The sequence below is a fragment of the Triplophysa dalaica genome, chromosome 16, assembly GCF_015846415.1.
Source record: "Triplophysa dalaica isolate WHDGS20190420 chromosome 16, ASM1584641v1, whole genome shotgun sequence".
Lineage (NCBI taxonomy): Eukaryota > Metazoa > Chordata > Actinopteri > Cypriniformes > Nemacheilidae > Triplophysa > Triplophysa dalaica.
Window position 1 is genome coordinate 7,526,599 of NC_079557.1, and position 27,544 is coordinate 7,554,142.

Here is a 27,544-nt window from a genome sequence, read left to right on the forward strand (position 1 = left end):
ACGGCACCAAAGTTAAGTGTGCTAAATGTGTTTACTCTTTTATTAGGAGATGGTCATACATTATGTAAGCAATTTTATCGACTTGCAATGCTGTTTTCGGCGTGTAAATGATACTAATGTGCGCATGTCTGGCCGTAAAGCCTACCTGGAAATCAGTACGCCAACTACTGTCAGAACACCAAAGATGAGTTGGGCTTGATTCAAAGTCAGTTCTTTTCAAATACTGCAATGTTCTGGCACTTTTTTTATGCACTTAGTATTTAAACACAAGGCATGCCGAAGACTTCAAGCGCTGATAAACCAATCAGAACTGTAATTTTAGTCGGGTTGAAAGTTGTCAACCAATCAGATGTTCCGTTTGTTCTCGAGGGCGGGACAAATAGTTTGCATCTCTTCAGTAAAGGCTGATGGATGCTAACTGTAACAGTTGCATGTTTAGGATGCTCTTCGAAACGTAAACATTTTTGCGTTTGTAGCCAATTTAGGCCACACGCTTTTCTTTTTATGGTGATATTGAAAGCCAAATTGTGGTGCTGGTTAGACCGGTTGATGTAAGACTGACTTTGGTCAATGTATGAATTGTTTATGCCAATTTTGAACTACACATGCGGGAAACCTATACATTGTGAACCTTACATGTATGCCCGTGGATGAGGCAATAGATGGGACAAGGCCTGATCTTCATGCAGAAGCCTAGCTAAGTCAAATGAGACGTGTTATATAAGATTTAGTTCATTTGCGTTGGAAAGTGGTTATTTTTTTCGCTATATGCCTATACGCTATATTCTTCGTATTACTAGTGACAAAATGAATATTCAACTATACATTGATAGTTGGTGTACAACTTTAAACAACCAGGCAGCAAGTGTTCCGCCTGAACTCTGAAGTTTAGTAAACTTGCGTTTTGATTGTTCTTATCTACGTGCTTGTCATAATACATCTCAACTCTTTCCATCTATTTTTGCCAAAATGGTAAGTCTTGTGGGATCTAATAATAAGGTCTACTAAGTCCCAATCAATAATCGCTTCATGGTGCATTTTGTAGAATTGTGCTTGCATCGAGTCTCATACAGGGGGCGCTCGTACTTAATGTCAGCCCGTCTCCAGCTGTTGGGTTGGCGGAGCGCTGCTGTGATTCACAGCTGTAGATCTTCAGTTCGCTGCTCGGTCAGGGATGCTGACGGGACATGTCAAGAGAAGAGGCGAGTGGAACCTAACTGCTCCTGGACTTCTTTTCTTTTACAACAAACATACAAACCCATCTCAAAGGACGACCTGACTGCCCAAGAGGGTTTAAAGGAAACATAATCATTCTGGTGTTAAATCCTTTAACTTTAAGCTGCGGAGCGCATTTTGATATACGTGAGTACATACATTTTTCCCCCCACTTACACTACATTGAAATATTACGTTTTTCGTTTATCGGGCATTGCAATCGTGCGCTTTAACGCGACGCGACGGACTAAAGCGCATAATCAACGGCGAGTACCCTATAGACGGGTTGTAGTTCTCCGCGTCGCGTCAAACTGAAGTTTGGCTGTAAAACGTGACCGGCTGAATGGTTAAAATTGTTATGATTTTTTCTCTTAGTGGTGGATCATCGTAATGTTTTCAGAGGGAGGAAGCTTGACTTTTCTTACTGGGCTTTTGATCTTGGCGCTGTCATGTGAAGCGAGAGGTGAGTCGTGGTATTCATTCATTAACACTTTATTAGAGACTGTTTCCTCTGATGATACACAACGTTAACAGTCTGAATTGACTTTCCATTCTGGGCTTATAGATAACATCTCATTATCTGTCGGGTAGGACAAGATTTTCTGTGTTTAACTTTTTCACCTTTGGTCCTAGTTGGAAGAAAAATCTTGTAAAATTAATTATGATGAAGGACTCCAAATAAATACAAATTAGTTGGAGAAAAGCTGTGACACTTGTGGAATGTGCTACAGTATAGTATCACTGTAAAAAATACAAATAGACTTTGTATATAAAATATATAAAACAATTTGGTATTGGCGACAGAAACTGTTTTTTAAGTCTCGGAAAAGTAACCTTTTGCCGTCCAGTTTGTTTATGGACCATGTTAAGCACATCAGGGAGTGCACATGTGCATTCCTACATTTACTGACACAAACAGGTTCGCCGTGGGCACACAAAGTAGTTCTTTTGAAGTCACATACAGTATATCTTCACTGGGGTGTATCAGTCCAAACAAGAGGTCCCTTTAACTGCATTAGACATTTAGAGGTACATAACTCTGTGCTCCCTGCCAAGTTTAAAAGAAGTTCACATAAATCAAAGTGAACCCAGTGTCACCTACTGTGCTGGAGATTGTGTACTTTTTCCAAAGAGTCGCTTTACTATGAAAAGGTGTAGACTTTATCAACATGTGTCATGACCCTGCTGTGAGCCTACATAACACTTTACTGTCTCAGACAATAAAAACAGAAAAAGAAAAAACATCCCTAAATGTGCTAGCTCATTAAGATATTTCTCATTAAAATAATGCCTTGATTCATGCCAGAATGCCCTGTTTGTGTGTTATAGTCCCACTGTTTGTCTTATTTATATCACTCATCTGAAACAACACTAAGTCCACAATAATAAATCTGGAAGTTAATTCTAGTATTTACTCTCTTAAAGGTGATTACTTTTACTGAGCCCATAAGAATGTCAGGTTAACCCCTAGTTGAAGGCCTGACCTCTGCTTAAGCAAATAATCCATTGTCTTCACTGTTTATTGGTCCATCTGTTGACACTGTTTCTCCCTGATTGTGTGCTAAATGTGTGTACGAGCCATTCTTGAGGGGCCTTCACAATCGGTGTTATCCTTGGATTGCTCTTTTCCCCATACCACAGCCATTCTTGGAATGCTGGAGCCCAGTGTTTCACACTATCTGTGTGTTTAAAGGTGGGAATGAGGAAACAGGAGTCATTTATGTGGCATGTGGGTTAGGTACATTTTGCAATCACACATTGTGGTACTTCAGCAGACAGGTAAACATATTTGTTTGGTTTGAGTGTGGTGTGCTTTGGTGAAGTTACTTAAACAGTGGTGTTACCAGTTGAAGCTTAGGTACATAAAGATTAGTTTATTGTTTGATAATATATTTTGTTCTAAATTTCATCAGTTTGTCAGACAAATATGCCCTTTTAAGAGGGTTGATTTTTAGTTTAAGTGACTATTATGAGGTACAGAAACGTGAGATTGAGCCCAAGACAAAAGAGTCACTTTGTAATGATATTTTGGCACATGGTGTCAAGATTGTTGTTGTGTGACACTTGTGGCAGATTGTATCAGAGCAGGTCTTTCCGGATCAAATGCCTACTACATGCTATCAGAGATCTCCATTTACCAGCACTTGGCAAAAAAGTTTTCAGATGCTTTGAAGATCTGCCTTCGAAAAACGGAGAGAGAGTAAATACTTTGAATAAAAAAATCTCATCTTGGCCATCATCGTACCACCTAGAGTGTATTTAGCAAAATACAGATTAAGGAACTGACCACAATGTGATTTAAATCTCAATTCCTCACTAGTTTCATTGAACATGGCCAACCTATGGACATGATTTTGCTCTAGAAACCCCTACAAACACAAACACCAGTCAACTCGCAAAGTGTGAACACAGCGGTTTGAGAAATGTTCTTGCTTTCTCTCGTGTGGTCAGATATTTCCTGTTTCTCGCTAACTTTCCTGCTGGTGGAAAGATGCTGACAGCCTTCTGCCGCGAAAGGTTTTGGTTCTTGTGGCACCTCGCCCGGCCATTATGAGCCTCAGCTTGACGTTTGCCCAGTTTTCTAGACAGCAGTTCTGATCTGGCACATGATTGCTGCCTCAGACCGTTTACATGATGTCGAAGCGAAACAAACCGTAACCTTGCTAATAAATAAAGAGCTGTGATTTATGCACTTCACTGTTCGTAGGGCTTGATGAAAGCCAAAAAAAATCAGCAGTCACTGTAGTTACCGGCTGTTTAGAAAGGCACGTCTATCAAAGCCTTGGATCATACTTTATAAAGAGGTCAGATATGGTAAATCCTTTCTCTGTATTATAAGGCTGTCTTCCCCTCTCAAATATTTAAATCAGTTCCAGACTCTGGGTTTTTGAGGAGGAGAGGTTGGCCCTCATGCTCCGTTAACTTCAATGATCTGCCTTTAAAGTAGAAATAGCTTTGATAAGAGCGGGGAAAACAGGCTTTGGTTATGCTGCGCCGCCTGGCTTCTCGGCAGGTGTCAGGATCTCTGGGTTTATTAGACAGATAATGCAGAGCTGCAGACGGGCTCTGCTTATCAAACAAATGATAATGGGGCAGCTCTGTTGGAGCCATGCTGTGTCTGTGATCTGCCTCTGCCGGACAAACAGTAATGCAGGCGTCAGTCCCCGGGCCACTTTGGCCAAATAATAGAGAAGCCAAAAGCACTGTAATAGTATAGGCTCATATATTCAGCTATGAATTAGTAGTCCTGAACAAGAACCAAGACTAATGAATTATTTGATAGGCTTTCCAGCCACCAGTAGTACTCATAGTGGCTCTATTTAACACAGTTTACCACATACCATATTAAAATACATTTGATTTCTTTTCTTCTCAAATTTGTATATAAAATGGGCAACAAGTGAACAGAATCCTTGTTTAACCAGTAATTAATGCTGCCATGGATTGGAAATGTCAGGCTACATAAAGTATCTTTTCTTCATTCTTTTTAGTCATTTCAGTCATTTTGTTACTCAATTTGGAGTCTAGCCCAGTTCTCTTCATTACATTTAAAGTTATCAAAACTGCAAACATTTTGCAACAAATTCTGGCAACATTTACTCACCCTCTTGGCATTTCAAACCTGTATGACTTTCTTCTACAGAACACAAGAAGATATTTTGAAGAATGTTGATAACCGAACAACGGCGGTACCAAATCACTTCTATTGTATGGACACAAAACCAATGCAAGTCAATGGGTACGGCCATTGTTCGGTTACCATCAATCTTTGTGTTCTGCTGAAGAAAGAAAGTTTCTTCTCTTGTTTTCACCACAAATCTATCTTTCACTTTGATTTGTACTGTACAAATTAGGCTGTACAATTTGAATTCTCCTAATTCTACTGTATGTGGCTATTACAGTTTGAAAGTGTTACACTCAGGAGTGATTTCTGAATGTAATGTATTCTGTGTTCAAGAAATTATGTACCTGGCACAGAGTTGAAAATGCCTTAGGATACAAACAGCTGTAACCAGAGCAGCTCTTATCTGCCTGTCTGTCTTAATATACTGGAGACAGTTATCGTCTGTCTGTAAAGAACAAACTACATAAGTTAAACACAACACAGACCTTTTGTTTTGCTGTGTCCAAATTGTAAGACGAATGGTTCAGCATGCTTTTGCAAGAAGAAACATATTACTTCACACATTATACAGCCTTGACATTATTTTCCTGCTGGGAATTTTCGTCTTCCCACAGGAAGTGAATTTTGTTGAAGTGCGATTAGTGGCAATTGAGTTGTTCCCCTGTTGTACTGCTTTTCTGAAAAATGATAATTTGGCAAATACCTGTGTTTGTGCTTATGTTCCTTGGCATTGTAAAAGCTCAACGATTTAAGCAGCACATTTCAATGGGGAATAGTGGAGTTGTTAAATTTGAACATGATTTCAGGTCCTGCAGTGAGCGGAGAATTCAAGCATTTACGCACACATGCTAAAACATTAATGTCAAGACAGCACGAACCAAAAACTAATTTTGGGAAAACTAATGCCGGGTTTAACCCCATCATTTTTAATCTTAGATGAAAACGAGAACCATTTCCCATTATTATTCTTTTGAAGATTTAAGAGCTTGCCTTTGTAGTCTATGATGTTACACGTGCGCTCACATCACAAACGCTGTTGGTTTTGGGGGTGAAAAGTCAGTTTACGTAAACAAAGCAGTTAATGAGCTGCGTTTGTCGGCGCTGTATCGGCTCAACACTGCTCTTTCAGTGTTGGTATTTATGGAGGAGGTTTTAAAACATGAAGGAATAGCGCCAAGCCTTTGAACATTTTTATAATCAGGGCTTGGTTAGAATGGTTTAGCGGTTGAATGGTTTTGAGAGTTTAACGGTGTGTCTTTCCTTGTATGTCTGTGTCGTACCTGCGACCTACCAAGCTGAGGTGTTTGCGCAGGTGGGAGAGGGCAATGAGAGATCGAGAACTGCCATCCCACTTTTGTTTCCCCCATTCCGGTGCACTGAGCTTGTCAGAGCAGAGTCCTCATACAAGACCAGGCCTTGTGTTCGTCATGTGCAATTTGCTATGTATGGGAGGTTCTCTGTGTTAGTAGATGAGGCATCGTGGGAGTTTCTTTATCCCCCATTTAAAAAAGGGATTATGTAGTATTTCACCGCAGGATTACAGGTGTCTAACATAACAAGCATCAACTGCTCACTGTCAGCTGTATGATTTCCTTGCCACTGTCACACTGGCTCTAAAACAGCACATCGCAACTTTTTTTACTTTTTGTCCACAACAATATTTGAAGGCTCATACACTCACAATTTCTAACCAAATAAAATGTTTCAAAGCTTTACACAACTAGAAAGATAATTAAAATAGCCAAATACTAAATACAAATGTACTGTATATATAAAATGCACACATATATGTATATATTTAAGAATTATATATAAATATATTTAAACATAATTTAAATTATGTATAATATTTAATTTTTAATACAATAAAATATGAAGAGACCATTTCTAAATTAATTTACTATTTACAGCTATGTGTTTAGGTAAAATGATCACGTTTGTTTTATTCTGTGAACTACTAACAATATTTATCCTAAATTTCAAATAAAAATATTTTCTATCTTTTGCATACCAGAAAATGAAAACTGTAGAAACAGGTCAAAATAACAGAAAAGATGCTCTGTATGTTTAGACCTCAAATACTGCAAAGAAAACAAGTTCATATTCACTTTTAAATAAATACAAGAGTAATATTTGTACATGTATTTAGGAAAAGATCAAAAAATATTTGTATGTGTTCACCTTGATTTCTTATTGCAGTTTACACGTCTTGTCATGCTGTCACTCTCTTACATTGCTGTTAGATGACTTTGTCCTTCCTGAGGTTTGATTTTGCTGAAATTCAACAGACACTGGACTGGACTGTCCACAATACTTATAGAAAGGCTGATTACATTGAAATTTATTTTTTTGTTAAACGTGTATGTATGTGCATTTATAAAGTATATAAAATGTACATATATTCTATGAAAACAGACATTTATTTGGGAATTTCTAAAGTCAGAAAGAAACAGTTTGAAAGAAACCTTTGAATAATTGGCTCTTTGGAGACCAAAGATGGTTCTTCTATGGCGTCACTGGAAATAACCTTTTGTAGCACCTTTGTTTTTACAAAGTGTGAATAACACTCATCTAAAATTAACCCCAAATCCCATTTTGTCCATTTGAGTAATTGACATTTCTATTTAGCAGTAATCCTATAGAGGATCTCATTTCTTACCTTTTGGTTCTCATGTTTTCTCACCCATATTGATGACTTGGGCCCACTTTCCGTGGGTCACTGCAGCAGGTCAAAGAGTGAGGGCAGAAGAGGCACCTAGGGTGTTAACATAAACAGTGACCGTGCTGTGTCCTGTGGCATAAAGGAGATGTGGCCCCCTAGTTTATGAGGTACAACACTTACATAGCCAGGGTCACAGGTTCGAATCTTATGAAACGCACAAACCGATCAAAACGACTCTCTTTGAATGCAATGTAAGATGAAAGCGTCTGTCAAACGCTTACATGTCAATGCGAACTTTGGCACTTGGAACTTCTGACAACGAGAAGAGAAAGTAATTCAAAAGGGGTTTTTCTGTTCTTAGTGTAACGCAGGGTCAATTGTGATTAATAACTTTAGCTTCGCAGATGCGTTGTGTGCAGTCTTGTCTTTTGCAAACAGCTGCGTCTGCTCTAGCATGCAATTCTGTCAGTGTCGTTGCAAAAGCAGTAGCTCGCGCTGCGAGGCATAACTCAACATGTAAACAAAAGAAGGGAGAAAGCCGCGCGGAGAAAAAAGAGGCGAAGCTAAAAGAGAGCCAAACCAGGATTAGAAACGTTGCGTGTGATAGCTGTCGGCTGGGATTTTGACACAAAGGGCAAGCTTTAATAAGCAGGTGCTCATTAAGGTGCTGGAGCCCAGGTTACTCAACATAACCCCTGAAACCCTGCGGAGCTGTGGGTCTGTTTACGAGGCTGCGTTTGGCATGCTGCGTTACCCTTCCCTGTGGTCTGAAAGTTGCTGGTGGTCTATATGAGGTGAAACAAATAGGCAATGCTGAAGAAATAGGATATGCTGTCCTATATTGAGAGGTTCTGAGGTTGTTGGATCATAACCGCACATTTGTGGGGTCTGAAATTCTGAACATCAAGTCAGTATTAAGTGTAGTATTCCTAATAAATTCCAATAATTACAAAAGCCTTGAAGAAAATTCAGGAATTACATAAAACCATAAAGCCATAAAACAGGAAATTACTATTAAACAATACATAGTTTAAAAGCAATATTCTAATATTGTCCAACTTTTGGTCAATCTGTTGTAAATGGAAACATGTCGACCCAATAAAAGTTTGGGACACTCTGCATAGGTCGCTCACAGCCACTACTTGAGTCTCATCTTCAGCTCTCAAAATATCCCCGTCATGGGTGATGTTTCAGGGGGTTGAGGGGGCTGTAGTGTAGCACACCAAATGCCCAGCTGCCAGCTTAAATGTCAAGGGATCACCTGAGATCATTGGCATCCCATCCTCACCAGCCAGTGAGCTTCATTAGGTAAGATGAATGTCATAAAGGTTGTAAGAAGATGGAGTGAAGCATGACAGCCTTCACTCAATGTAATAAATGGCTCAGTGGATGACAGCTGCTTTGCGTCCTCTTAAATATTTGACAGGAGCGAGACCCCAGAATGGCCTTTAGGCACCAGAGGAGAAGTCAGTGCAGGAATGGCAGTGTAGTACATTGTGCGGTATCAGAAAATGTGTTTGCTCAGGGGTTGCTTTTTCATTATTTGAGAGAGCTAATGGAGTCCTCAGTTGTGTTTCATGAAGGCATCAATGTTACCTCATTTGTTTTTAGTAATTCAGATAATTAAAATAGATATGAGAATGTTAAGAAAGAACAGGAATACTAATTATGCAGAGGATTATTTAGAAGAATTTGTTAAGAAATATTTTATAATGAAACATTTTGAAACAAGTCTTTACATGTGCCATATATGTCCTATCAGAGAAGCAAAAAACTCCTTGTCAATTCAATCTCACTGCTGTCTAGAACACATTAAAGCGATAGTTCGCCCCAAAATTAAAATTCTGTCATCATTTACTCATTCTTCTTTTATTTCAAACCTGTATTGACTTTATTTCTTCTGCGGAACACAAAAAAAAGATTTTCTGAAGAATGTTGGTAACCAAACAATGGTGATGCCCATTCACCTCTATCGTCTAGACACAAAACCAATGGGTCAATGGATACAACCATTGTTCGGTTGTGCTGTATGACTCTCTTTTTTCTGCAAAACACAACAGAAGACATTTTAAAGAACAACATTGACCCCCGTTGACCTCCATTGTATGGACACAAAAGACTTTTCTCAAAATATCTTCTTTCGTGTTCTAATTAGAAGATAAAGAGTCACAGTTTTAAATATCTCGAGGGTAAGAGCATTGACAGAATTTGTATTTTTGGGCAGACTATCCCTTTATAGAGCTGTCTTTTGTGTTTTTTATGGGGTGTTATTTCAAGCTGACAGCTCTTTCCACGCCCTCCAAACAAACCTTATGCAATCGTATGCCCTCTGCAAATCTATCCTTTGAACATGCCGTCAAAGCTTTTTCTAGCATGTAAGCGCCTGAAGAATCACACACATGTCGTCAGACTGCAGCGAGGTCTTATTGAGTTAGCCTGGCTCCAGAGAGCAGTTGATCGAGGCTCAAGATCTGATTACACACAGTAGAGGGACAGCTGAAAGCTTTGAGAGACCTGGAGCTTTACGTTAAGACTGCATAAGTCTTTCAGGGAGAACTAAAGAGGAGTGCAGGTGTAAACAAACCTGTGTACCTAGTCATCCTCTTAAAGTCTGTGTCGGAGTTGGTGGCTCTGTGCAAACAGCATCAGGCATCAATCTATGGCATTATCTCTCAGTGATAAAAGAGTCACATTCCATACCCAAGACCAGGCATTGCAGTGTTTGGTCTATTTGCCTTTATCATTGATCACATGCAGAGTCTTATATCAGACTTTTCAGCAGATTCATCAATGGAGAAGATAAAGCAGTAAAGCTGCTGCCTAGATCACATGACAGCTGAAGATCAAACTCTAGATGACCTGGCAAGAGCTGCTCTCTGATTGGCTCGGATTTATTTTAAACAATCATGCAATATTTTACTTTTTTATACCAACAGAAAAAATAAATAAAAAACATTCAGAATTTTCACATATTTTGAAATAAGTTGAAAAAAGTAAAATTATAGAAATAGACTGCAAATTAACATTGGGTGTAAAATAACCTGAAAAAACTATATATATTTTATTAGCCTGTGTGTTCTCTGCAAATCAAAGCCATGAGCTTGGCACTGGTAAAACCAGAACTATTAACTATTGCCACTTAACATTTCATATAATCAAACACAAAGCATTTCTTTATTAGGTGAACATAGGCCTTGTTGAACAGATTCGTAACAGCAACCGGGTGTTTTTAAGCAAAAATAATCTGGGATGCTCTGACAGAAACATGTGCTGCATGGACCTTTGCTCTCACAATGGTTTGTACTGTTTGGTTGTTGAATAGATCGTGTCCTCTGACAGCAGCAATGAATTAACTGGCTGCCATGCCTGAATCATTCAGCCAAAATAGTTTTCAGTGTAACTCCTGTTCCTTCTCTTATACACCCCCTGCCCTCTCTCTCTATCTCTCTCTCTCACACACACACACACACACACACACACAAAAAATGTTCTATGCATCATTCTGTCAAGTTCGGTTTAAAGATCCTCATGTGACACTCCTGATGTTCATCTAAATCTATGAAAGCTTCCAAGGCTTCAAAGTACTTTCACTGCGGTCTATGAGGCACGAATATAAATTCAAGAATTTCAAAACCCATATCAAGATGTCTAAAACAACGATGGCCAGTAAAAATGATTATATAAAACACTGATAATCTATAAACGTTTTCTGACATTTACTGTTTATAGAGCTTTAACTGGTTATATAATCGATTGATGCTATACAGTTATGATCAAACTTTCATTTATGTCTTTGCAGTAAATACAGTATTTATGAACGTAGTGGAGCATCAGGTCATTGATCTGGTCTCGGATGTGGTGTAGAAAGTTTTCTGGGAGGTCTGTCAGAGAACCTCAGAATGCATATGGAGACAAGATGATGTCTCTTCCATTATCTCTTTTTTTGTCTCAGCTGTTGAGCTTTTATGGATACACAGTTCCTCATGCACATCAAACATAAAAAATAGTTACCAACAGATAAAAAAATGATACAACACTTGACAACATAGCTGATTCTTCATATAAAGATGCTAAGGTAAATGAGACAAACACGAGGTTGGTAAAGTCCAAATACTTGATTCTTCACCTAAGCTTTTGAGTTTGACCATGCTACACAAACACACATCAGCCCTGTTGTTTTTCACCCAGCTCAGATAGGAGACAACCTTTTCTGCCATGAGTTTCATCCAGACCATGTTTTTGGTTTATGGGACGTGTGTTTGGCCCCATTATCCTCCCGTCTTTTCCTCTGTTGTGGGTAGTATTTGTCTGTCAGCACGCATGGTGTATGACGCCTCCTCCCTCCTCACATCAAAAAAGCTTTTCTGTCAGTTTAGACAACCTGAGTGATGGATGGGACCAGATTTTAAGTTTTTTGTCCTGTTTATTGAGTCTTGGCCTTTTGCTGACACTTTTTATAGGGATATTTCTTAGAAAAATATAAAATTCTGTGATTATTATTTACTAATTTCAAACCTGTATGACTTTTTTCTTAAGCAAAACACAAAAGAAGATATTTTAAAGAATGTTGGTAACCAAACAACGACGGCACCCATTGACTTGCATTAGTTTTGTGTCTATACAATGCAAGTAAATGGTACCACTGTTGTTCAGGTACCATCATTCTTTATACAGGTTTAAAATGACAAGAGGGTGAGAAAATGATGACAGAATTTTCATTTTTTGGTGAACTATCCTTTTAAAGCAGCCACGATGTGTACTGCATATAAAAACTGTGGAAGAAAGAGTCATGAGCTATTTTTAGCTTCTGGTTTATTGTAACCAGCAGATTGTTTTAATAATACTTAAACAAAGGCCATTTCAAGTCACCCACTCCTTTTCCATCAAAATAAACATCACCTGGACTGTACTTTTCAACCATCCCACACCCACTAGCGAGAACATCCATTGTATGGCGCTCTCCAATAATGGAAATCTTCATTATAAAAACACAACTGTGTTCTGTTCCAAAGCCTTTCCAATATTTATCATCATTTGCTCAATTGGCAGACAGGATTTGTGTCATTCTCAGAGCATTCTAGCCCCTTCTTAGTCAAACATTCTGGAATTTACTGTAATTCAATTCCTGCACAAAAACAACCATTTCTTTTAGCCCTTGCCTGCCCTCCTGGCACTTTCCTGGATGGCAACCAGCATATTCAGGTGAAAACGTTTCATTCCAGCCGAGAGACATGAAAGGCAGACGCACGAGGCAAAAAGTACATTTGGGGGCCGTGTCATTTTTCAATTTCCATATTTTTGGCGGGCTCTCATAGCAGCTGCTGAGGCAGTAACAGGATGTGACAGTACCAGGCATGAATGAAAGGTGCCTTCCAATGTACACACACACCAGTGCTAGGCTGCTCAACAGGGCCAAAGGAAATGGAAAGCAAGTGTTCATGGGAGTATTCACAAACTGCAAGGAGTGGATGAAAAGGACGCTGTGCACACTGGGACTTAGCGGAGAGAGTTTCCCTGTAAATTGTTGTGCTTGTCCTCCTTAAACATTTTTTGAAGGGGCAAGGTGTATCTAGATCAGGGGTTCTCAACTTTTTTGACTCCACTGTATTCCTGTATTTGACTCACCCCCCCACTGCATTGAACAAGACTCAAAGGCCCCGCCCCACTGACAAAAACTGAAAATTTCTATCCAGTAAAACATTTCATAGCTTGATATTAACTGATAAAGTTATTATAAAGATATTAAAAAGAACACATAATAAGAACATCCTTGTTTTTATTTGTTTTGAAATGTATTTCAAAGCTCATTTTGTCAAATATTTAATTATTTAAGTCATCCTGAGGCAACCTTGTAAGTCAGCTGGGCCCCCCTGTTGAGAACCACTGATCTCTGGATCTAAATCTTCATGAGATTTTGTGCTCAGGACATGTTTTCGAAGCGTTATCTTTGTAATTTAAAAGCACATCAGTCTTTTGGGTGCAAGAATCCTTACATTCTTTTGTAGCACATACTTTAAACATTCTCTCGTTCATGTTTCCCGTTTCCCATGTAATAAATATGCCAGGAGAAAACAGATGAAATGTTTCGGAAATATGGTATTCATTGTGCCTCTGTGGAACACTTGATTTTTATTAGTTATTCATAACATTCTATATATTTTTATAATGATTATTATACATTTTTATATCTTATTTTTTTATTTGGCAATAAGCCACTTTACCTTTTTTTTACATGTTTTTGTCTGTATAAACTTTATACACTCTTAAAAATAAATGTGCTTAAAAGGTTCTTCACAGTGATGCCATAGAAAAAGCATTTTGGTTCCACACAGATCCATTCAGTCAAAGGATCTTTAAAGAGCCATATTTTTAACAACTTTTTTCGCCACAAAAAACTTTTTGAAACGGAAAAATTTGTTGTTAAAGGTTCTGTATGGACCCAAAAGGTTCTTCTTTGACATCACAGAACCTTTTGAGGCACCTTTTTATAGTAGATGAAGCAATTTGGTAGGTTTAAACTATTAATATTAATATAGAAGAAGAAGAAGAAATGTTGAATGACTGTTTTCCTGATTTTGTGAATTTTGACTTCTAGGTCCACCATGGGTCAGTCGCCAGGTGGAGGAGAGGCCAACAGCAAGACTGGGCCGCACGGTTCGACTGCCGTGCCCGGTGAAGGGCGACCCGCCTCCGCTGGTTCTTTGGGTGAAGGATGGGAGGAATGTGCACCCTGGATGGAGCCGCTACAAGGTTCTAAAGACGAGCCTTAAGATCAAAGAAGTGGAGCTTGAGGATGCTGGAGAATACATCTGCCGCGTCACCAACGGATTTGGCAGCATCGCGCTCAACTTCACACTAATTGTAATTGGTAAGGACAACTCCCACAATTCCACATCCACCGCAACCCTTTATTTCTCTGTTCTTCGTAGTTTTGCTCACTCAGAGGCCACATCAGTCACCCAGACTTAATCAAAGCCTGCACTGTCGCACATGCGATGGAGTTCGAGGTGGGATTGTAGAGCTATTACTACCCTGACTGGCTGGTATTTAAAAATATTTTCAGTCTTGAATCATGAGCTTTCAGGCCAAAAAGAGCAGTCACACTTTTATATGTCCTCACAAAAGGCTAATTGTGACACGAGATGGCAGTCGGATTCATGTGAAGCTGTTGGCAAATAATATTTGACAAAACTGATCGCTGGCACAGTTCTACAAACCAAGTGTGGTTTCAGGCATTGAATAAAAAAGGCACAAGAGAGCATTGTACTGATGGAAATGTATGACTTGTTAGCATTTGTAGGGGCATATGGTGCTGTTGCCATCTTCCATTATCAAATCTAGAGAACAAAGGAGGTCTTCATGTCTGCTGTCACACAATACCTGCTGTTGTTTATGTAGGATGTAATTTAATACGATGTTCCTCCTTTTAACTGGGTACTGGAGGCTTTTTTCATCACAACCTGACAGGAAAGGAAATTAATACACACCTCAAAAAGAATGCAGTATGGAGGCATGTATTGTAGCTGGTGTGAAAGGGAACTGCGACTCTCTAAAAGACTGCTGAGGGACCGTAGCGCAGACATTTTCAGCCAAATTGTTCTGCAGAGGAGACATAGATGACCTGTTGCCTTCTCTGCTATAAATCCGCCCTGGTCCAGCAGAGCCGAGAGGCTCAGAGGACCCATGAGCCCTCAGCTCTTCCTGTACGGCTCACCACACTCGATAGGGGATTGAGACAGCGTAGGGATGCCAAACAGTGATTAGTTTGCCTGGTGAGCTGAAAAGTTTCAAGCCAGAGTTCACCCCCCCCAAAAAAAAATCTGTAGTCATTTGCTCACCTTTGAGTTGTTTCAAAACCGTATACATTTCTTGGTTCTGATGAACACAGAGAAACGTTTATAACCAAACTGTTTTTGGACCCCATTGACTACCATAGTAGGAACAAATACTTTAAAATGTTTGTTGTTATGTTGAATACTAAAGAAGATAAAATTCATGAATGTAGGACAACAAACAGTTCTGGGGCACTTTTGACTACCATTGTAGTTTTTCCTAGTATGGTAGTCAATGGGGTCCAAGAACTGTTTGGTTACAAAAATTTGTCCAAATATCTTTCTCTGTGTTCGACAAAGCAAAAGAAATAGGTTTTGAAAGACTAGAGAGTGAGAAATTCATGACAGAATTTTCATTTTTGTGTGAACTATACCTATAATTGGCCAGCCCAGTGTGTTCCTGTTCCCTCCCCTTCATGTGTTTGCTGTGGGTCTTCTGAATGGGGAGTGATGGCAGCCTGCTGTTTTTCCCGTTTCATCCTTGAGAGCACTGAGGGTCTTGGAGTTATGGTCCACTGGACCGGTTCACTCCCCCTTTGGAATATACTTCCAGAGTTTACAGAGTCATTAACTGCAATGACCAATAGACCTAGAACAAAAGACCCCTTAGATGCTCCAGTGGTCATATGTTTAAATCTGTCTGTCTGTCTGCTAGCTAGCTATCTAGCTGTACTAGTAATAAAAGGGTTAATTACATATCGTTGTATGTAACTTGGAAAGCATGAATTGGGAAATATCTGACAGGTGGTCTTTTGAGAGATCCTCTTTCAAAACACCTTTTTAATACAGATTAATGTACAACAAAAGCAAAAAAGAGCCACACCAGCCGCAACTGATGGTATCAGGAGAGTCATTTGGTGACATTCAATAGCATCTGTTGTCATCAGAGAGGGTCTAATCTATGCCAAGAGTTTTACTCACAGCAGGCGTGGGCAGAACCAGGCTCTTTTATTTTAATGGGTGTGTGCAACTCAGACCCCAAATTTTTTTTTCGTGACTGTGTAATTTTAGATTATTGTTTATATTCAGCCCTTATCAAACTTGGATACTGATGGCTTGCTGTAATCATTTGGCAATAAACCCAGCTTGAGGTAAACCTTGGTTTTTTTCTTTCAACCACAATCTTTGTGCCACATGTGTAAAAAGAAACACTTTTTGTTTTAGAAACGATGTCTGCATTTCATCATGAGAACTATAGTAAAGCTAAAAGTTTTAAATATAGACAGAGATTAGAGCTGCTTTATAGCTTTAAGGCATTTTAATAGGATTGTTAACTTGCTGCTCACATGTTTTGTGCTGTTTGCATTCTGGCACCGGGAATTCTGGGAGTTTGGGTTTGTGAGAACGGGCTATTAAGCAGTCACTTAAAAGGTTCAGTTTACTACAAGATGTGACAGATGATATATGTAAGATGCTGGTTGATGATTCAAACCAATCTCATGTAGACCGTATTTAGTTCCATGCTATAACCATTCATACTTCAAAATGTCCTATAGCACTTGGGCCTCTTCCTTGCATCCCCTCTCCCTCCTTCCCAGCGGTGGTCTCGCAGTCTGACCATGCACCCCTGCTGTTTTAAACAGCACCACACACTGCCAGCATTGTTTTCTCACAGCACTTCTTTGCAGGATTCCAGAATAAAAGCTTTGACATGAGCAGGGACCTGAAGGTTGTTCTCCACAGCTTGAATAAATAGTTTTGCAAAAATACAATTTATGTCATCTAGTCAGTCATATTAATGCAAACTAGTATGATTTGACTTTTATAAATACATAAAAGGAGAAATGTAAGAATTCTTTTTAAATAGGCCAATAATAAAAGTACATGGTGACCACGGCACGTCAAACCACCATGAAAGCATGTGATTATCAATGAGTGTATCATAAATTGTTAGTTGCCTTTACAGTTTATGTCTGCTATTATATGACTTTGAAACATAGCAGAACTATTATTGTGAGTATTTGTGCTTATCAGCCCCTGGTCACCATTCACTTTCATTGTATATAGTAATGTGTACATCCTGACACATACTAACATCTCCATTTGTGTCATACAGGTTTAGAATGACAACAGGGTTCTCATTTCCATTAACTTTCGCCATTAAGTTATGAATATATATAAATACACACTTTTCTCCAATTTATCGCTGTAACTAATAGCATCTATACATGATGACACTGTTTAAGAACCTTTAGGTTCTCAAACATTGGCTCCTATTTGTCTGCATTGCTCACCTATAGTGAAGCCTGCGCTGTGCAGGGACGCAGCGGGGGAGACTGTGGCTTCCACTCAGACAGTGGTTTGGGCTGCCTGTTTTATGAGGGGACTGATGGAGAACTTCCAGCAGTAGCCTTTTGTTCTTTGTTTGCAGGCCGCGGGTTACATGTGTTGCAGTTTAGCCAGCGTCCTCCTCACCTAAATGGATAATTGTATCAAAATTGCACTCGCAAGCCAACCCAAGACTGTAGGTGGGATCCGGGAGGGGCTCAGTGCGGGACCGCAGGGTCTTCCAGCACTGCACAAAATCCTCTGAGTCACACAGGTACCACATTGAACAAGTTTGGGTCCACCGGGAATCACAGCACTGGCGTTCATTCATTCGGGATGGCACTCGAAACCTCTCCCGCTGCTAAACTCTGACACAAACTCTTTTCCTTTCCAGTACACGTGCGTTTACTCATTTGCTATGGCTGGCCGGTGCACAGAACAGACTCACTGCCGCAGTATTTGTGTTTAGTCTGATTTACGTCCGTTTTCACGACAGCTCCTTTTTCGGATAATGCCTCCCTTCTATTTAAACAGTTCAATTCAGAAGAAGCATCAACTGTTAGAGCTGGAGAAAAGAATTGTACAGTGAAGAGTATTTATTTGTCTGATGTCTAACAAAAGAACTGAAAGAACACTTTCATCACAACAGCCGCACTCTGGTGTTATTTGTAATTCTGATTACTTGTTATGCGACACAGAGCTTCACAACTCGGGCTCTCAAAAGCGTGTTTGTTTTATTTCTTTCATTGTAGTGAAATAAGCTCAGGCAAGTTCAAAGCACAAACACATGTGGACACAAATGAATTCATGCTTGGGAGTAACAGAAGAAAAGACCTAGCTGAAAAAAATAAGATGAAAGGATCCTTGATAGAATTGAAACCAGTCCGGTCTCACATGAAATTAAGCTGAACAGAGGGACAAAGAGTTAGTAGTGCCACATACTGTAGTAGTGAGTTCAAGCAAGGTTAGTCAGCTGAGCAAAACAACCGTAGAAGCAACCGTCTGTAAGTTCTGCAGCAGGACACCAAATAAAAGATGAGACAGTTCAACTTGGTTGAGGATGAAAAAACAATCTTAAGAAATTTTGTGCTGACTGTGAAATGTCATTATTGAGTTATTTGCTATGTTAGTAATGCGTGACGGATTTTAGCATTAAGCTGAATTACATTGGCCTAGCAAAATTTTCAGAGCGCTACTATTTTGTATAATGTATATTATATACTGAATTGGTGAGGAGCTGTTTCTTAGAGGATGTGCTTTCTTTTGATAGATCACTCTGAACTGAAAATATTTCTTAAATATATTTTTTTCAAAGTGATTGGCCAGAGACAAATATTGCTGATTTGATGGAGAGTTCCGTTTCATTAAATAAAAGCTTAGTCTCCCATGTTTCTTCTACAATGGCACAAGATAATTAAAACAGAAACAAATAAGACAATTGTTAAAACACATGTACTGTAACATGTGGATGTGGACAATTAATGTAGCTTGTACACTCTTAAAAAGTAATTTGTTTACTTTAATTAATGCAATTGTGTACATTCGTTGCCTTGATTCAATTAAGTAAGCTTAACTAAACCGTATTAAAAAATCATGTTTAACTTAAAAAAATATTTCTTACTTTTCTGACTCAAAATTACTTAAATGAATAAATTTGAAATTACTAAATTTTGCCTGTAATTTTATGTTAACTAAACTCAATTATTTCGGTTTCTTCATTTTACATATATCTAAGTCTTGATAGCACACAAAGCCGACGCGTTTGCTTTTTTGGAGCTGTTTCTTATTGGTTGCTTGATATTGATGCATTATTTACATTTATGCATTTGCCTTAAATGTAAATCACAACCCCGTCAATGCCATGCTCTACTAATTGCGCTAAAGGAACTTCCTATTGCAATACTTTATATTAACTCAATGTTTATTACATTACTAATTTAATAATAATTGTTGTACAACAGCACTCTTTCTTATTTGATACTGCTCAAATTATTTAATTTCTGGAATGATGTGCATGGTTTTCCTACAACCGTATGTGCAGTTGAACAGAACACCATGGCTTTGGTTTCATTACGTACAACTAAGCTCTTTTTCAGCTGCAGCGACAGCAAAGGTTTTAATTAAACTAAAAGGATGCAAATCACCCACCTTCATCAGAGTGTCACATTAAAGAGCCTTTCATCCAGCTCATTAGAGGGGCCAGAGGCTGGGCCGGTCCCTCTGCAGGATGCTCCAGGCCCCCTCCACTCATGATAGAGAGGAAAAGAACATTACGTTTGGCCAATTTCCTCCCGGGTCACCCTACGACTGTTGCTGCTACCCACTTATGGCTCTATAAAAGACACAAGGAGACTTCTAATTACCCTTTTCTCCTCTGCTCCTCAATGTCTTTTCCCTGCCGTGAATGCACCGACACTCTTTAATTTGCCTTTCCGACTTTAATCGCCACTTATGATTGTATGCCAAATATAAAGTCGGAAATCAGACATATGTGTAAAGCTAACAAAAGTTCATCATGTCACATCGTTGGCAATAAATATCAAAACACATTTTTAAAAGCATGGGCACTTACCTACATTACCAAACTGATTTGATATTTTTGGCAGGGTAACTGCTTGCTTTTCTAAGAGTTTAATCTATTCTTCTGTGTTTCCCTTTCATCTCTCGCCAGGGTTTTTTGAATACATTTGAATACATGAGAGGGGAAAACTATTGTCTCTTATAAAGATTAGTTTATCAAGGACTTTTTGCAGAAACAAAACATTGAATGGACTCAAAAGGACCGGAAAGCACTCAAGTTAAAAAAAGTTCCCTTTATTTTTCTAAAGCCGAAAAATGTACCAGCTCTTACATTTTTCATACTTAGTTCTATAGTCATACTATGGCAAACAGCACTGGCAGTGTTTTCCTTTGATTTAATGGAACAGGCATGGTTTTAGTTAGTGAGAGATTATTACCTTCAAATACACCAGGTTTGTTAGCCAAAAGAATTCAGTGTTTCTCCACAAACTCCAATTTTACGAGATCTTTGATAAAAGAAATGTAAAAAGACCTCTTTCCTTTGATGTTTGTTTTATTTAGATGTTCCCCTCATCGATGAAAATCACCAGTGACGTTTCACCCTGCTTGTGTTTGTTTTGCTTTCAATTTTTTTCCAAGCATGTGGAGCTTTATATAACAGAACCGCTGCTATGTATGTTTGCGCATAGGTATGAATGGAGAATGAACCTTTTTGAAGGTGCTGCTTTCAAGTCCTTCCCAAGTTGGAAAAAAATATGTGAGCTTTATTAACACAGAGTCCACACGAAGATCATTTGTAAGCTGATCTGTAGGGCTCCCTTTAGACATTTCTGGACCAAACCCGCCTTCTTTGCCAAGCCCCTCCCTGTTGTGCCTCTGGGGCTGTGGTAGAGGTAGAGGAAAAAAGACCTTGTGTCTGCAGTTTTTTCCTCTCACACCTACAGTAAGCCGGAGCGTAAGTGCACAGACGACAGTGAATCCAAAGTGTCCCAGCCAGACTAGCTTTAATCGGTAATCTAATAGATATGTGCATAGTAATACCCATGATGCATTGCTTCCCCTTCGAGTAAAGCCGCAGCTTTAGAATGCTGTGTCAGTAGGATCCTTCATCCTTCTGGCCTCACGTGTAGAGAATTCAGACACACCAGAAAATCAGAAAATGGAGAGCACAGGGATGGGCTCTAAGTAAGACCCCTTCAGCCAACATAAAGCTCTGCTGATTCCACTTTGCTCCTCCTGAACAGTTCTCCTCCCCTGAGTGCCATCGGCTTACTTCTCCTATACCCCGGGGCCAATGTTAACAATGGGCTGAAGGCTGGTGAAAACACTTTTTCTAGCTTTGGCCTGGTCTGACTGAATGTCTGCGTTGAGCATGCAAGGCCGAGGCTCAGCCTATAAGGATTAGCGTGGACAAAGACAAGGCGCTCGCTCTGTACCCCAGCTATGCACACAGCCTCAGGACAAAGCATGAACTGTAGAGAAACAGACAGTATGAAAACAAATTGGCTTGCCTGGATGAAGGGCCATCATGTTAAATATTGTGAAAACGAGAATACAGCTGACTCAGAGACAATTGTAAAAACGTTCTCCCCTTTTAAAGGGATTGTTAACCCAAAATGAAAATTCTTTCATCATGTATTCACCCTCTTGTCAATTTAAACTTCTATGACTTTCGTCTGCAGAACACAAAAGAAGATAATTTAACAGTGGCTGTACCCAGTCACATCTATTGTATGGACACAAAACCAATGCAAGTGAATGGGAACCGCCATTGTTCGGTCTTTTTTGTTCTCCTGCAGAGAGAAAGCTATAGAGGTTAGAAATGACAAGAGTGTGAGTGAACGGTGACAGAATTTTTTTTTTTTGGGTCAACTATCACTGTGAATATTGTAAAAGCAGTTTAAAATAGGATTTGAAAAAAATAGCACCACAACAAGTTTAGACATAAATAGGATTTTTTTTTTAATGCAATGAATTAAATGCAAGCAAAGTGGTGGCATTGAGCATATAACACTTTTGTTTAAAATGTTAGATTTCCTTGCATGCATAAAGTTTTGCAAGAACTTGTGCCAAGTGTCTAGGCAGCCTGAGTGCTTAAGGTTATTTAAGCAAATCCGGCCCGGGACATACTAAGTTTTCAAGGTCATCTTAAATTTCAGTTTAAGCTTTTCTAAAACATTTTTATACTCACACTTTGAATAGAACAAGTATAAACATACGTATGTTTTAACCATTCATTGCTTATTTTTCAAACCTTTTGCCACCAAAAAGTGTATGTACCCAAATTTTCAGACTGATACCACAGTTAACTCGCTGTGTTTTCTTCTGTAAGTGTAGCACTGGCTGTACCAACCACTGATGGTGAAGGTTAAGAGCCGTGTAAAGAATTCCGGGAGGGCGCATTTCATTTCGTAGTTTCCTCATGTGAGAGCTATTTGTTGGTTTGGTATTGCCCAGAATAACTACTTTTGTGTACATAAAGATGTTCACATTCATACTTGTGCATGTGCGTCTGTGTTGGTTCTGCTCTGGATTCGGGGGAGTGAGAATGGGTTCTCTGTGCATTCCTGTGTGCTGGGCCAAAGAAATCTATTCCTAACAAAGAAGGGCTCTCAACTCTGTCTGCGCAGTTTAGGTTAAAGTCAGTTAATTGGTTTCCTGTCCAGGGTTAAGTCAACACAACGTCGCGTCTTAAACAGTGTGGAAACTGGAGAGAAGAAACAATATAGCAGTGTTTGCTCACCCCCGACTCGCAAACACCTTTAGAATAACACGCCGGTTTAGTTTGGTTATCGTTCCCATAGAGTTCTTAAACTTCACTTTTCCGGAGCAAAACACGCCGCCCTTCACACACCTTTCGGTCCACGATCTCCAAGCTGAATCGATCGGTTTTTGCACAGAGTTCCGTTGGCTCTATGAACACAACAAATAAATCTCACAAAGTGTTGACCTTTGCATTAACCAACTCATTCAATATGATTCACACAACGCCGTTTGTAGCCTTTTATAGTAGGTACGGAGATGAAAGAACTTCTAGAAAAACATCTGACTGCTGATTTACAGGCCAATATCTTAACAATCCTTTAAAGTGTAGCTGAGAACGTAAGGATTTTGGTTTGAAATGTAAGACCAGGGGTGCTAAAGAGTTTAGGGGTTCACTTATGCTGTAAAGTTGAAATGGCTTTGTACTGTTTTATCCACGAATGCTGAAACACACAGACGCTTAAATTGCTCTCTGCAATACAGTGATTCGTTTGACATTATGTATCAATAAGTCTTGGATCTTTTATTTATTTAGAATGAGACCAGGATGTCATTAGAGTTTTTAGTCAAGCTTGGCAGACATCATCTGTCCTGTGATCTATACTGTATACACAAGACCGGGGCTTGTTGTCACAGGGGAGATGTTGCACTTACTTCTTTCCATTGTAATGAATTGATCATCAAACGTCCAGCGATGGGGACTGACATGTTACGCAAAAACGTCAGTTTGAAGCCTGGGCATGCGCAGAAGGAATCGTCAGTGGAGACAGAGTCTGCGAACAGTACGCAGTATCAAGCTTTTGAAAAGAATAATTGGATTTTATAGTGTGGCTCCTGTTGTTTACATGGAGAGGGCGGGGTTTATATACTGTACTGCAGCCAGCCACCAGGGGACGATCAAAGGGCCGGCATCTTCACTTTTCAGGACGTGTGAGGCACCCCTGGTTAGGATATAAATTGTGCAATCATTTTTACATTTTAAAGTTAAAAAATAATTTTAATTAACTGCCCTGGTTTCCCCATTACAGTACATATACTGGTTTCCCCTTTACAGTATATACTTACACTGTACATGGAAAAAATATTTTAAAATCTATCTGATAATCGAATCTTTCTGTTTATAATTAACAATTTCTGTGTATAATGCTGGACTAAAAAATGCGTCTGGTACAGTAACTTCATTCATTCAAATAAAATCTTTCAGATGATGCAGCTGTGCAACCGAACCAGCCTCCCCCAGCCACTGAAGAACCAACCGGAGAGCCGTGGGGTAAGTGTATAACGCACTCCACTTTCACTCTGCATTACACAACACATGAGGTCATCGGCTTACGGCAGAAAGAATGTGATAAAAAAGGTGATTTAATTTCATCAAGATTTCTGACTACTCGACACAAAATGTTCTGTCATGCAATCATAGCGTCATGCTTTAGCTGTTTTTTGTTCTTTCGCAGTGAAGCCACGCTTCAGTCAGCCCACAAAGATGCGCAGGCGAGTTTTGGAGCAGCCTGTGGGCAGCTCGGTGCGTCTCAAGTGTCTGGCCGATGGCATTCCAACACCGGTCATCACATGGTGGAAAGACCTGACTCAGCTGCCCAGCCCGCACCAGAACAAGCGCCCACTGTGGACTCTGACTCTGAAGAACCTTCAGCCTCAGGACAGTGCCAAGTATACTTGTCACGTCTTTAATGTAGCTGGGCACATCAATGCTACATACAAAGTGGATGTAATTGGTGAGTACCCACAATAAATGCGTGTATTTGACCAACTGCATTGATTTGGATAATGGAGTAGTGTTCCCATTATTCCCAAATGTTTTTATATCCAATCTGTCTCCCAACTTTTCTCCACAGAGCGCACAAACTCGAAGCCCATTCTCACTGGTACCCATCCTGTCAACACAACTGTGGAGTTTGGTGGAACAGCTTCTTTCCAGTGTAAAGTTCACAGTGACGTGAAGCCAGTGGTCCAGTGGCTGAAGCGAGTCGATCCTGGCACAGAGGGGCGCTATAACTCCACGCTGGAGGTTGGTGGTCAGCACTTTGTTGTGCTTCCCACCGGGGACGTGTGGTCCAGACCTGATGGTTCCTATCTTAACAAACTGGCCATCATCAAAGCACGAGATGAAGATGCTGGGATGTATATCTGTCTTGGGGCTAATACCATGGGATACAGTTTTCGCAGTGCCTACCTTACTGTTCTCTCAGGTCAGTAAAAGAAGGTGGAAACATTTGATAAAGATTTTTACTCACCTCATAGAAGCGGCATAAGCTTTTGTCTTAAGCAAATAACACAAAATTGTTAAGAACATGGTATAATCTATTGAAACTGTGGCTTGATTTTTCGGGGAATTATTAAATGCAGTCCTTATAATGACATAAATTTTCTCTTTAATAATTGAAGAAATTATTAATAATTATTAATTTAAACGATGAATAGACAACTTAAATGAAATTAATAACGTAATAAAAATTTATTAAAATAAATCATTATTAACTATTGTTCAAATAATAATTCCCACATAATTAATAAAGTTATTACAATTAATAATTGAATTTCAAAATGAACAATGCCGATAGAATTACATTTTTTACTATATTAGCAATAAAAGTCTAGTTTAAAGAATGTGAATAATGTAATTTTACCAATTTTGACAAAAATGTTTACATGTCCTTGGAGGTTTTCATCCACTCTTACAGTTTAACATGCTCAACGCATTTTAGACATTTTGGAAATCAATTTGACCAAAATGGCCATTTTGTTTACAGATCCCAAAGAGGAAAAGCCAGTTATTCCGCGGCACATCAGCCCCGGTCTTCCCTGGCCCCTGATTATTGGCATCCCAGCTGCAGCGCTCCTCATCGTTGGAGCCATTGTGCTCTGGCTGTGCCACAGCCGTCGACGCCAGAGCGCTTTTCCTCCCAGACCGACGGTGTATCGAGACCACCATATTCCAGACAAAGAACTCAGCATCCCCAGCAGCATCATGCCTGACCTGCCCAGCCAAAGACTAATGGGCCCTCCAGCCCTCAGTTGTCCACCAAAGATTTACACCAAGGTCTACACAGACATGCACACCCACACACACTCCCACGCACACATGGAGGGGAAAGTGCACCAGCATTTTCATTACCAGTGTTAACCGGTTACCTACAGCTTTATCAATTGACTCATGCTGCTCTCAGTCTTCCCACAAGCTAAGTGCCATCACTTGAGGACCACAAACTTTAGAGTAGAGCTACATAGGAACCCATGAGTAGTGATGAAAGAGGATCTGTGAAATTTGGACCAACATTCTTGATGTGTTCGATCTGGTGGATCCCCTTTACTTTATGATGTCTCAGGTCAGGAACAAAAGCATCACTCTGTGTGGCCCTAACATTTCTTTGAGGTTCTATGGTTCAGCTCAGAGAACTGTGAAATAGAAGAAGCAACTACAGAGGACAACTACAGAGGAACTTTTTAAATTTAGAGAAACTGTGATGATCTGTTATGAATGCTAGTAGCACTAGCAAAGCTGTTTACAATGCGTTTTGAATTTGTCCGTACATAAGCAAGATGTGGTGTTTTCTTTGCTCCTTTTCTTGTTTGTTTTGTAAAGATGTTGTGTTATTGTGTGTTATTGTAAGACGTTGATGTCAGGGAAACTGGATGGATGACTAAATGGAAGAGGGGGGTAAGGCCTTCTGTATTTTTTGCATTGAGCTCATCTTTTTAATAACTACAGTATTACTTAAACGTACCTTCTCTATGCCAAAGCAATCACACTGTTTTTGCAAACCTTAATATTACTCAACTTTTAGATGGCTGTAACCATAATCATTGAAACCAGAGCTAGTCACCTGTTGCTGCCTTCGTGAGCCATGCTCTCTACAAAATCTATAAATGTGAGAACTTGTTTATCTGAAATACTGCATGCTGAAATTGTACTTTGGTGCTCATGTTAGTATATTTTAATAGTATTTTTGTAAGAAATAAATCATTTTCTATTTTCTCGTGTTCATTTATAGTTTCAACCCCAAATAATTCACACTAATGTTTGCATATTTTCAATGGGAAATGAAAGCTGGATGCCATCGCAGTGGCTATTGACTCACTGCACCCTCCCCAACACGGCCTCAGACCGCTGTTAGTTCAACAGGCCGAGGAATGCGATGAGAAATCTAATTATTCTTTTCGACACCAGAAAAGAAGGGAAATATTCCCAGCAGGATTTGATGGGTATTAATATTGTGATAGGGTAACGCAGGAGGGCTGTAGTTCAAGGTTTCCTCTGTTTTCCCTTTGGATGAAAAAGGCAAGAAAAACTCTCGCTTAACACCAAAAGCCCCAAAGTTGAGTTCAGACCGATAACTGGACATTTTACCTCATGAAAGACTGAAAGAAAGAGATTGGGTTATGCTGGATAAATGTAATGAAGTAATTCTGATGATGGAAGAACAGCGAGTACCTGTGAACTTTTTACACAAACTTTGTTGCCAAGGAGGGTTGGGGCATCACCTAGAGGCAATGTTTGGTGTTGCGAGTAAGTACAGTATGAAATCCTGCTTTTTTCAACCAGATGGGCGGTTTCTCAACTGAAACGCAACAGAGGTGCAAAGGAAAATACAAAATGTGTTATATGTTGCCTCTGTGTGGCCCACAGTAAAGATTTTAAAT

At 39.5% G+C, this 27,544-nt stretch overlaps 1 protein-coding gene across 1 annotated transcript; it reads left to right on the forward strand.

Annotated features, from left to right (window-relative positions):
* The first annotated feature begins 466 nt into the window (after window positions 1–466).
* On the forward strand, window positions 467–26,876 carry fgfrl1b (fibroblast growth factor receptor like 1b). The gene is made up of 8 exons (XM_056769857.1): window positions 467–972; window positions 1,046–1,362; window positions 1,591–1,678; window positions 14,098–14,370; window positions 24,090–24,155; window positions 24,340–24,618; window positions 24,739–25,092; window positions 25,654–26,876. The coding sequence occupies exons 3-8, from the start codon at window positions 1,606–1,608 to the stop codon at window positions 26,025–26,027; spliced, it is 1,419 nt and encodes a 472-aa protein (XP_056625835.1). The 5' UTR covers window positions 467–972; window positions 1,046–1,362; window positions 1,591–1,605; the 3' UTR covers window positions 26,028–26,876.
* Window positions 26,877–27,544: the final 668 nt, after the last annotated feature.

Excerpts from the sequence above, each read along its gene's own strand:
- fgfrl1b (XM_056769857.1), top strand. The coding sequence starts at position 1,606 with ATGTTTTCAGAGGGAGGAAGCTTGACTTTTCTTACTGGGCTTTTGATC. Across the intron at positions 14,371-24,089 it reads CTTCACACTAATTGTAATTG|ATGATGCAGCTGTGCAACCG; the intron begins GTAAGGACAACT and ends AAAATCTTTCAG. Across the intron at positions 24,156-24,339 it reads ACCAACCGGAGAGCCGTGGG|TGAAGCCACGCTTCAGTCAG; the intron begins GTAAGTGTATAA and ends GTTCTTTCGCAG.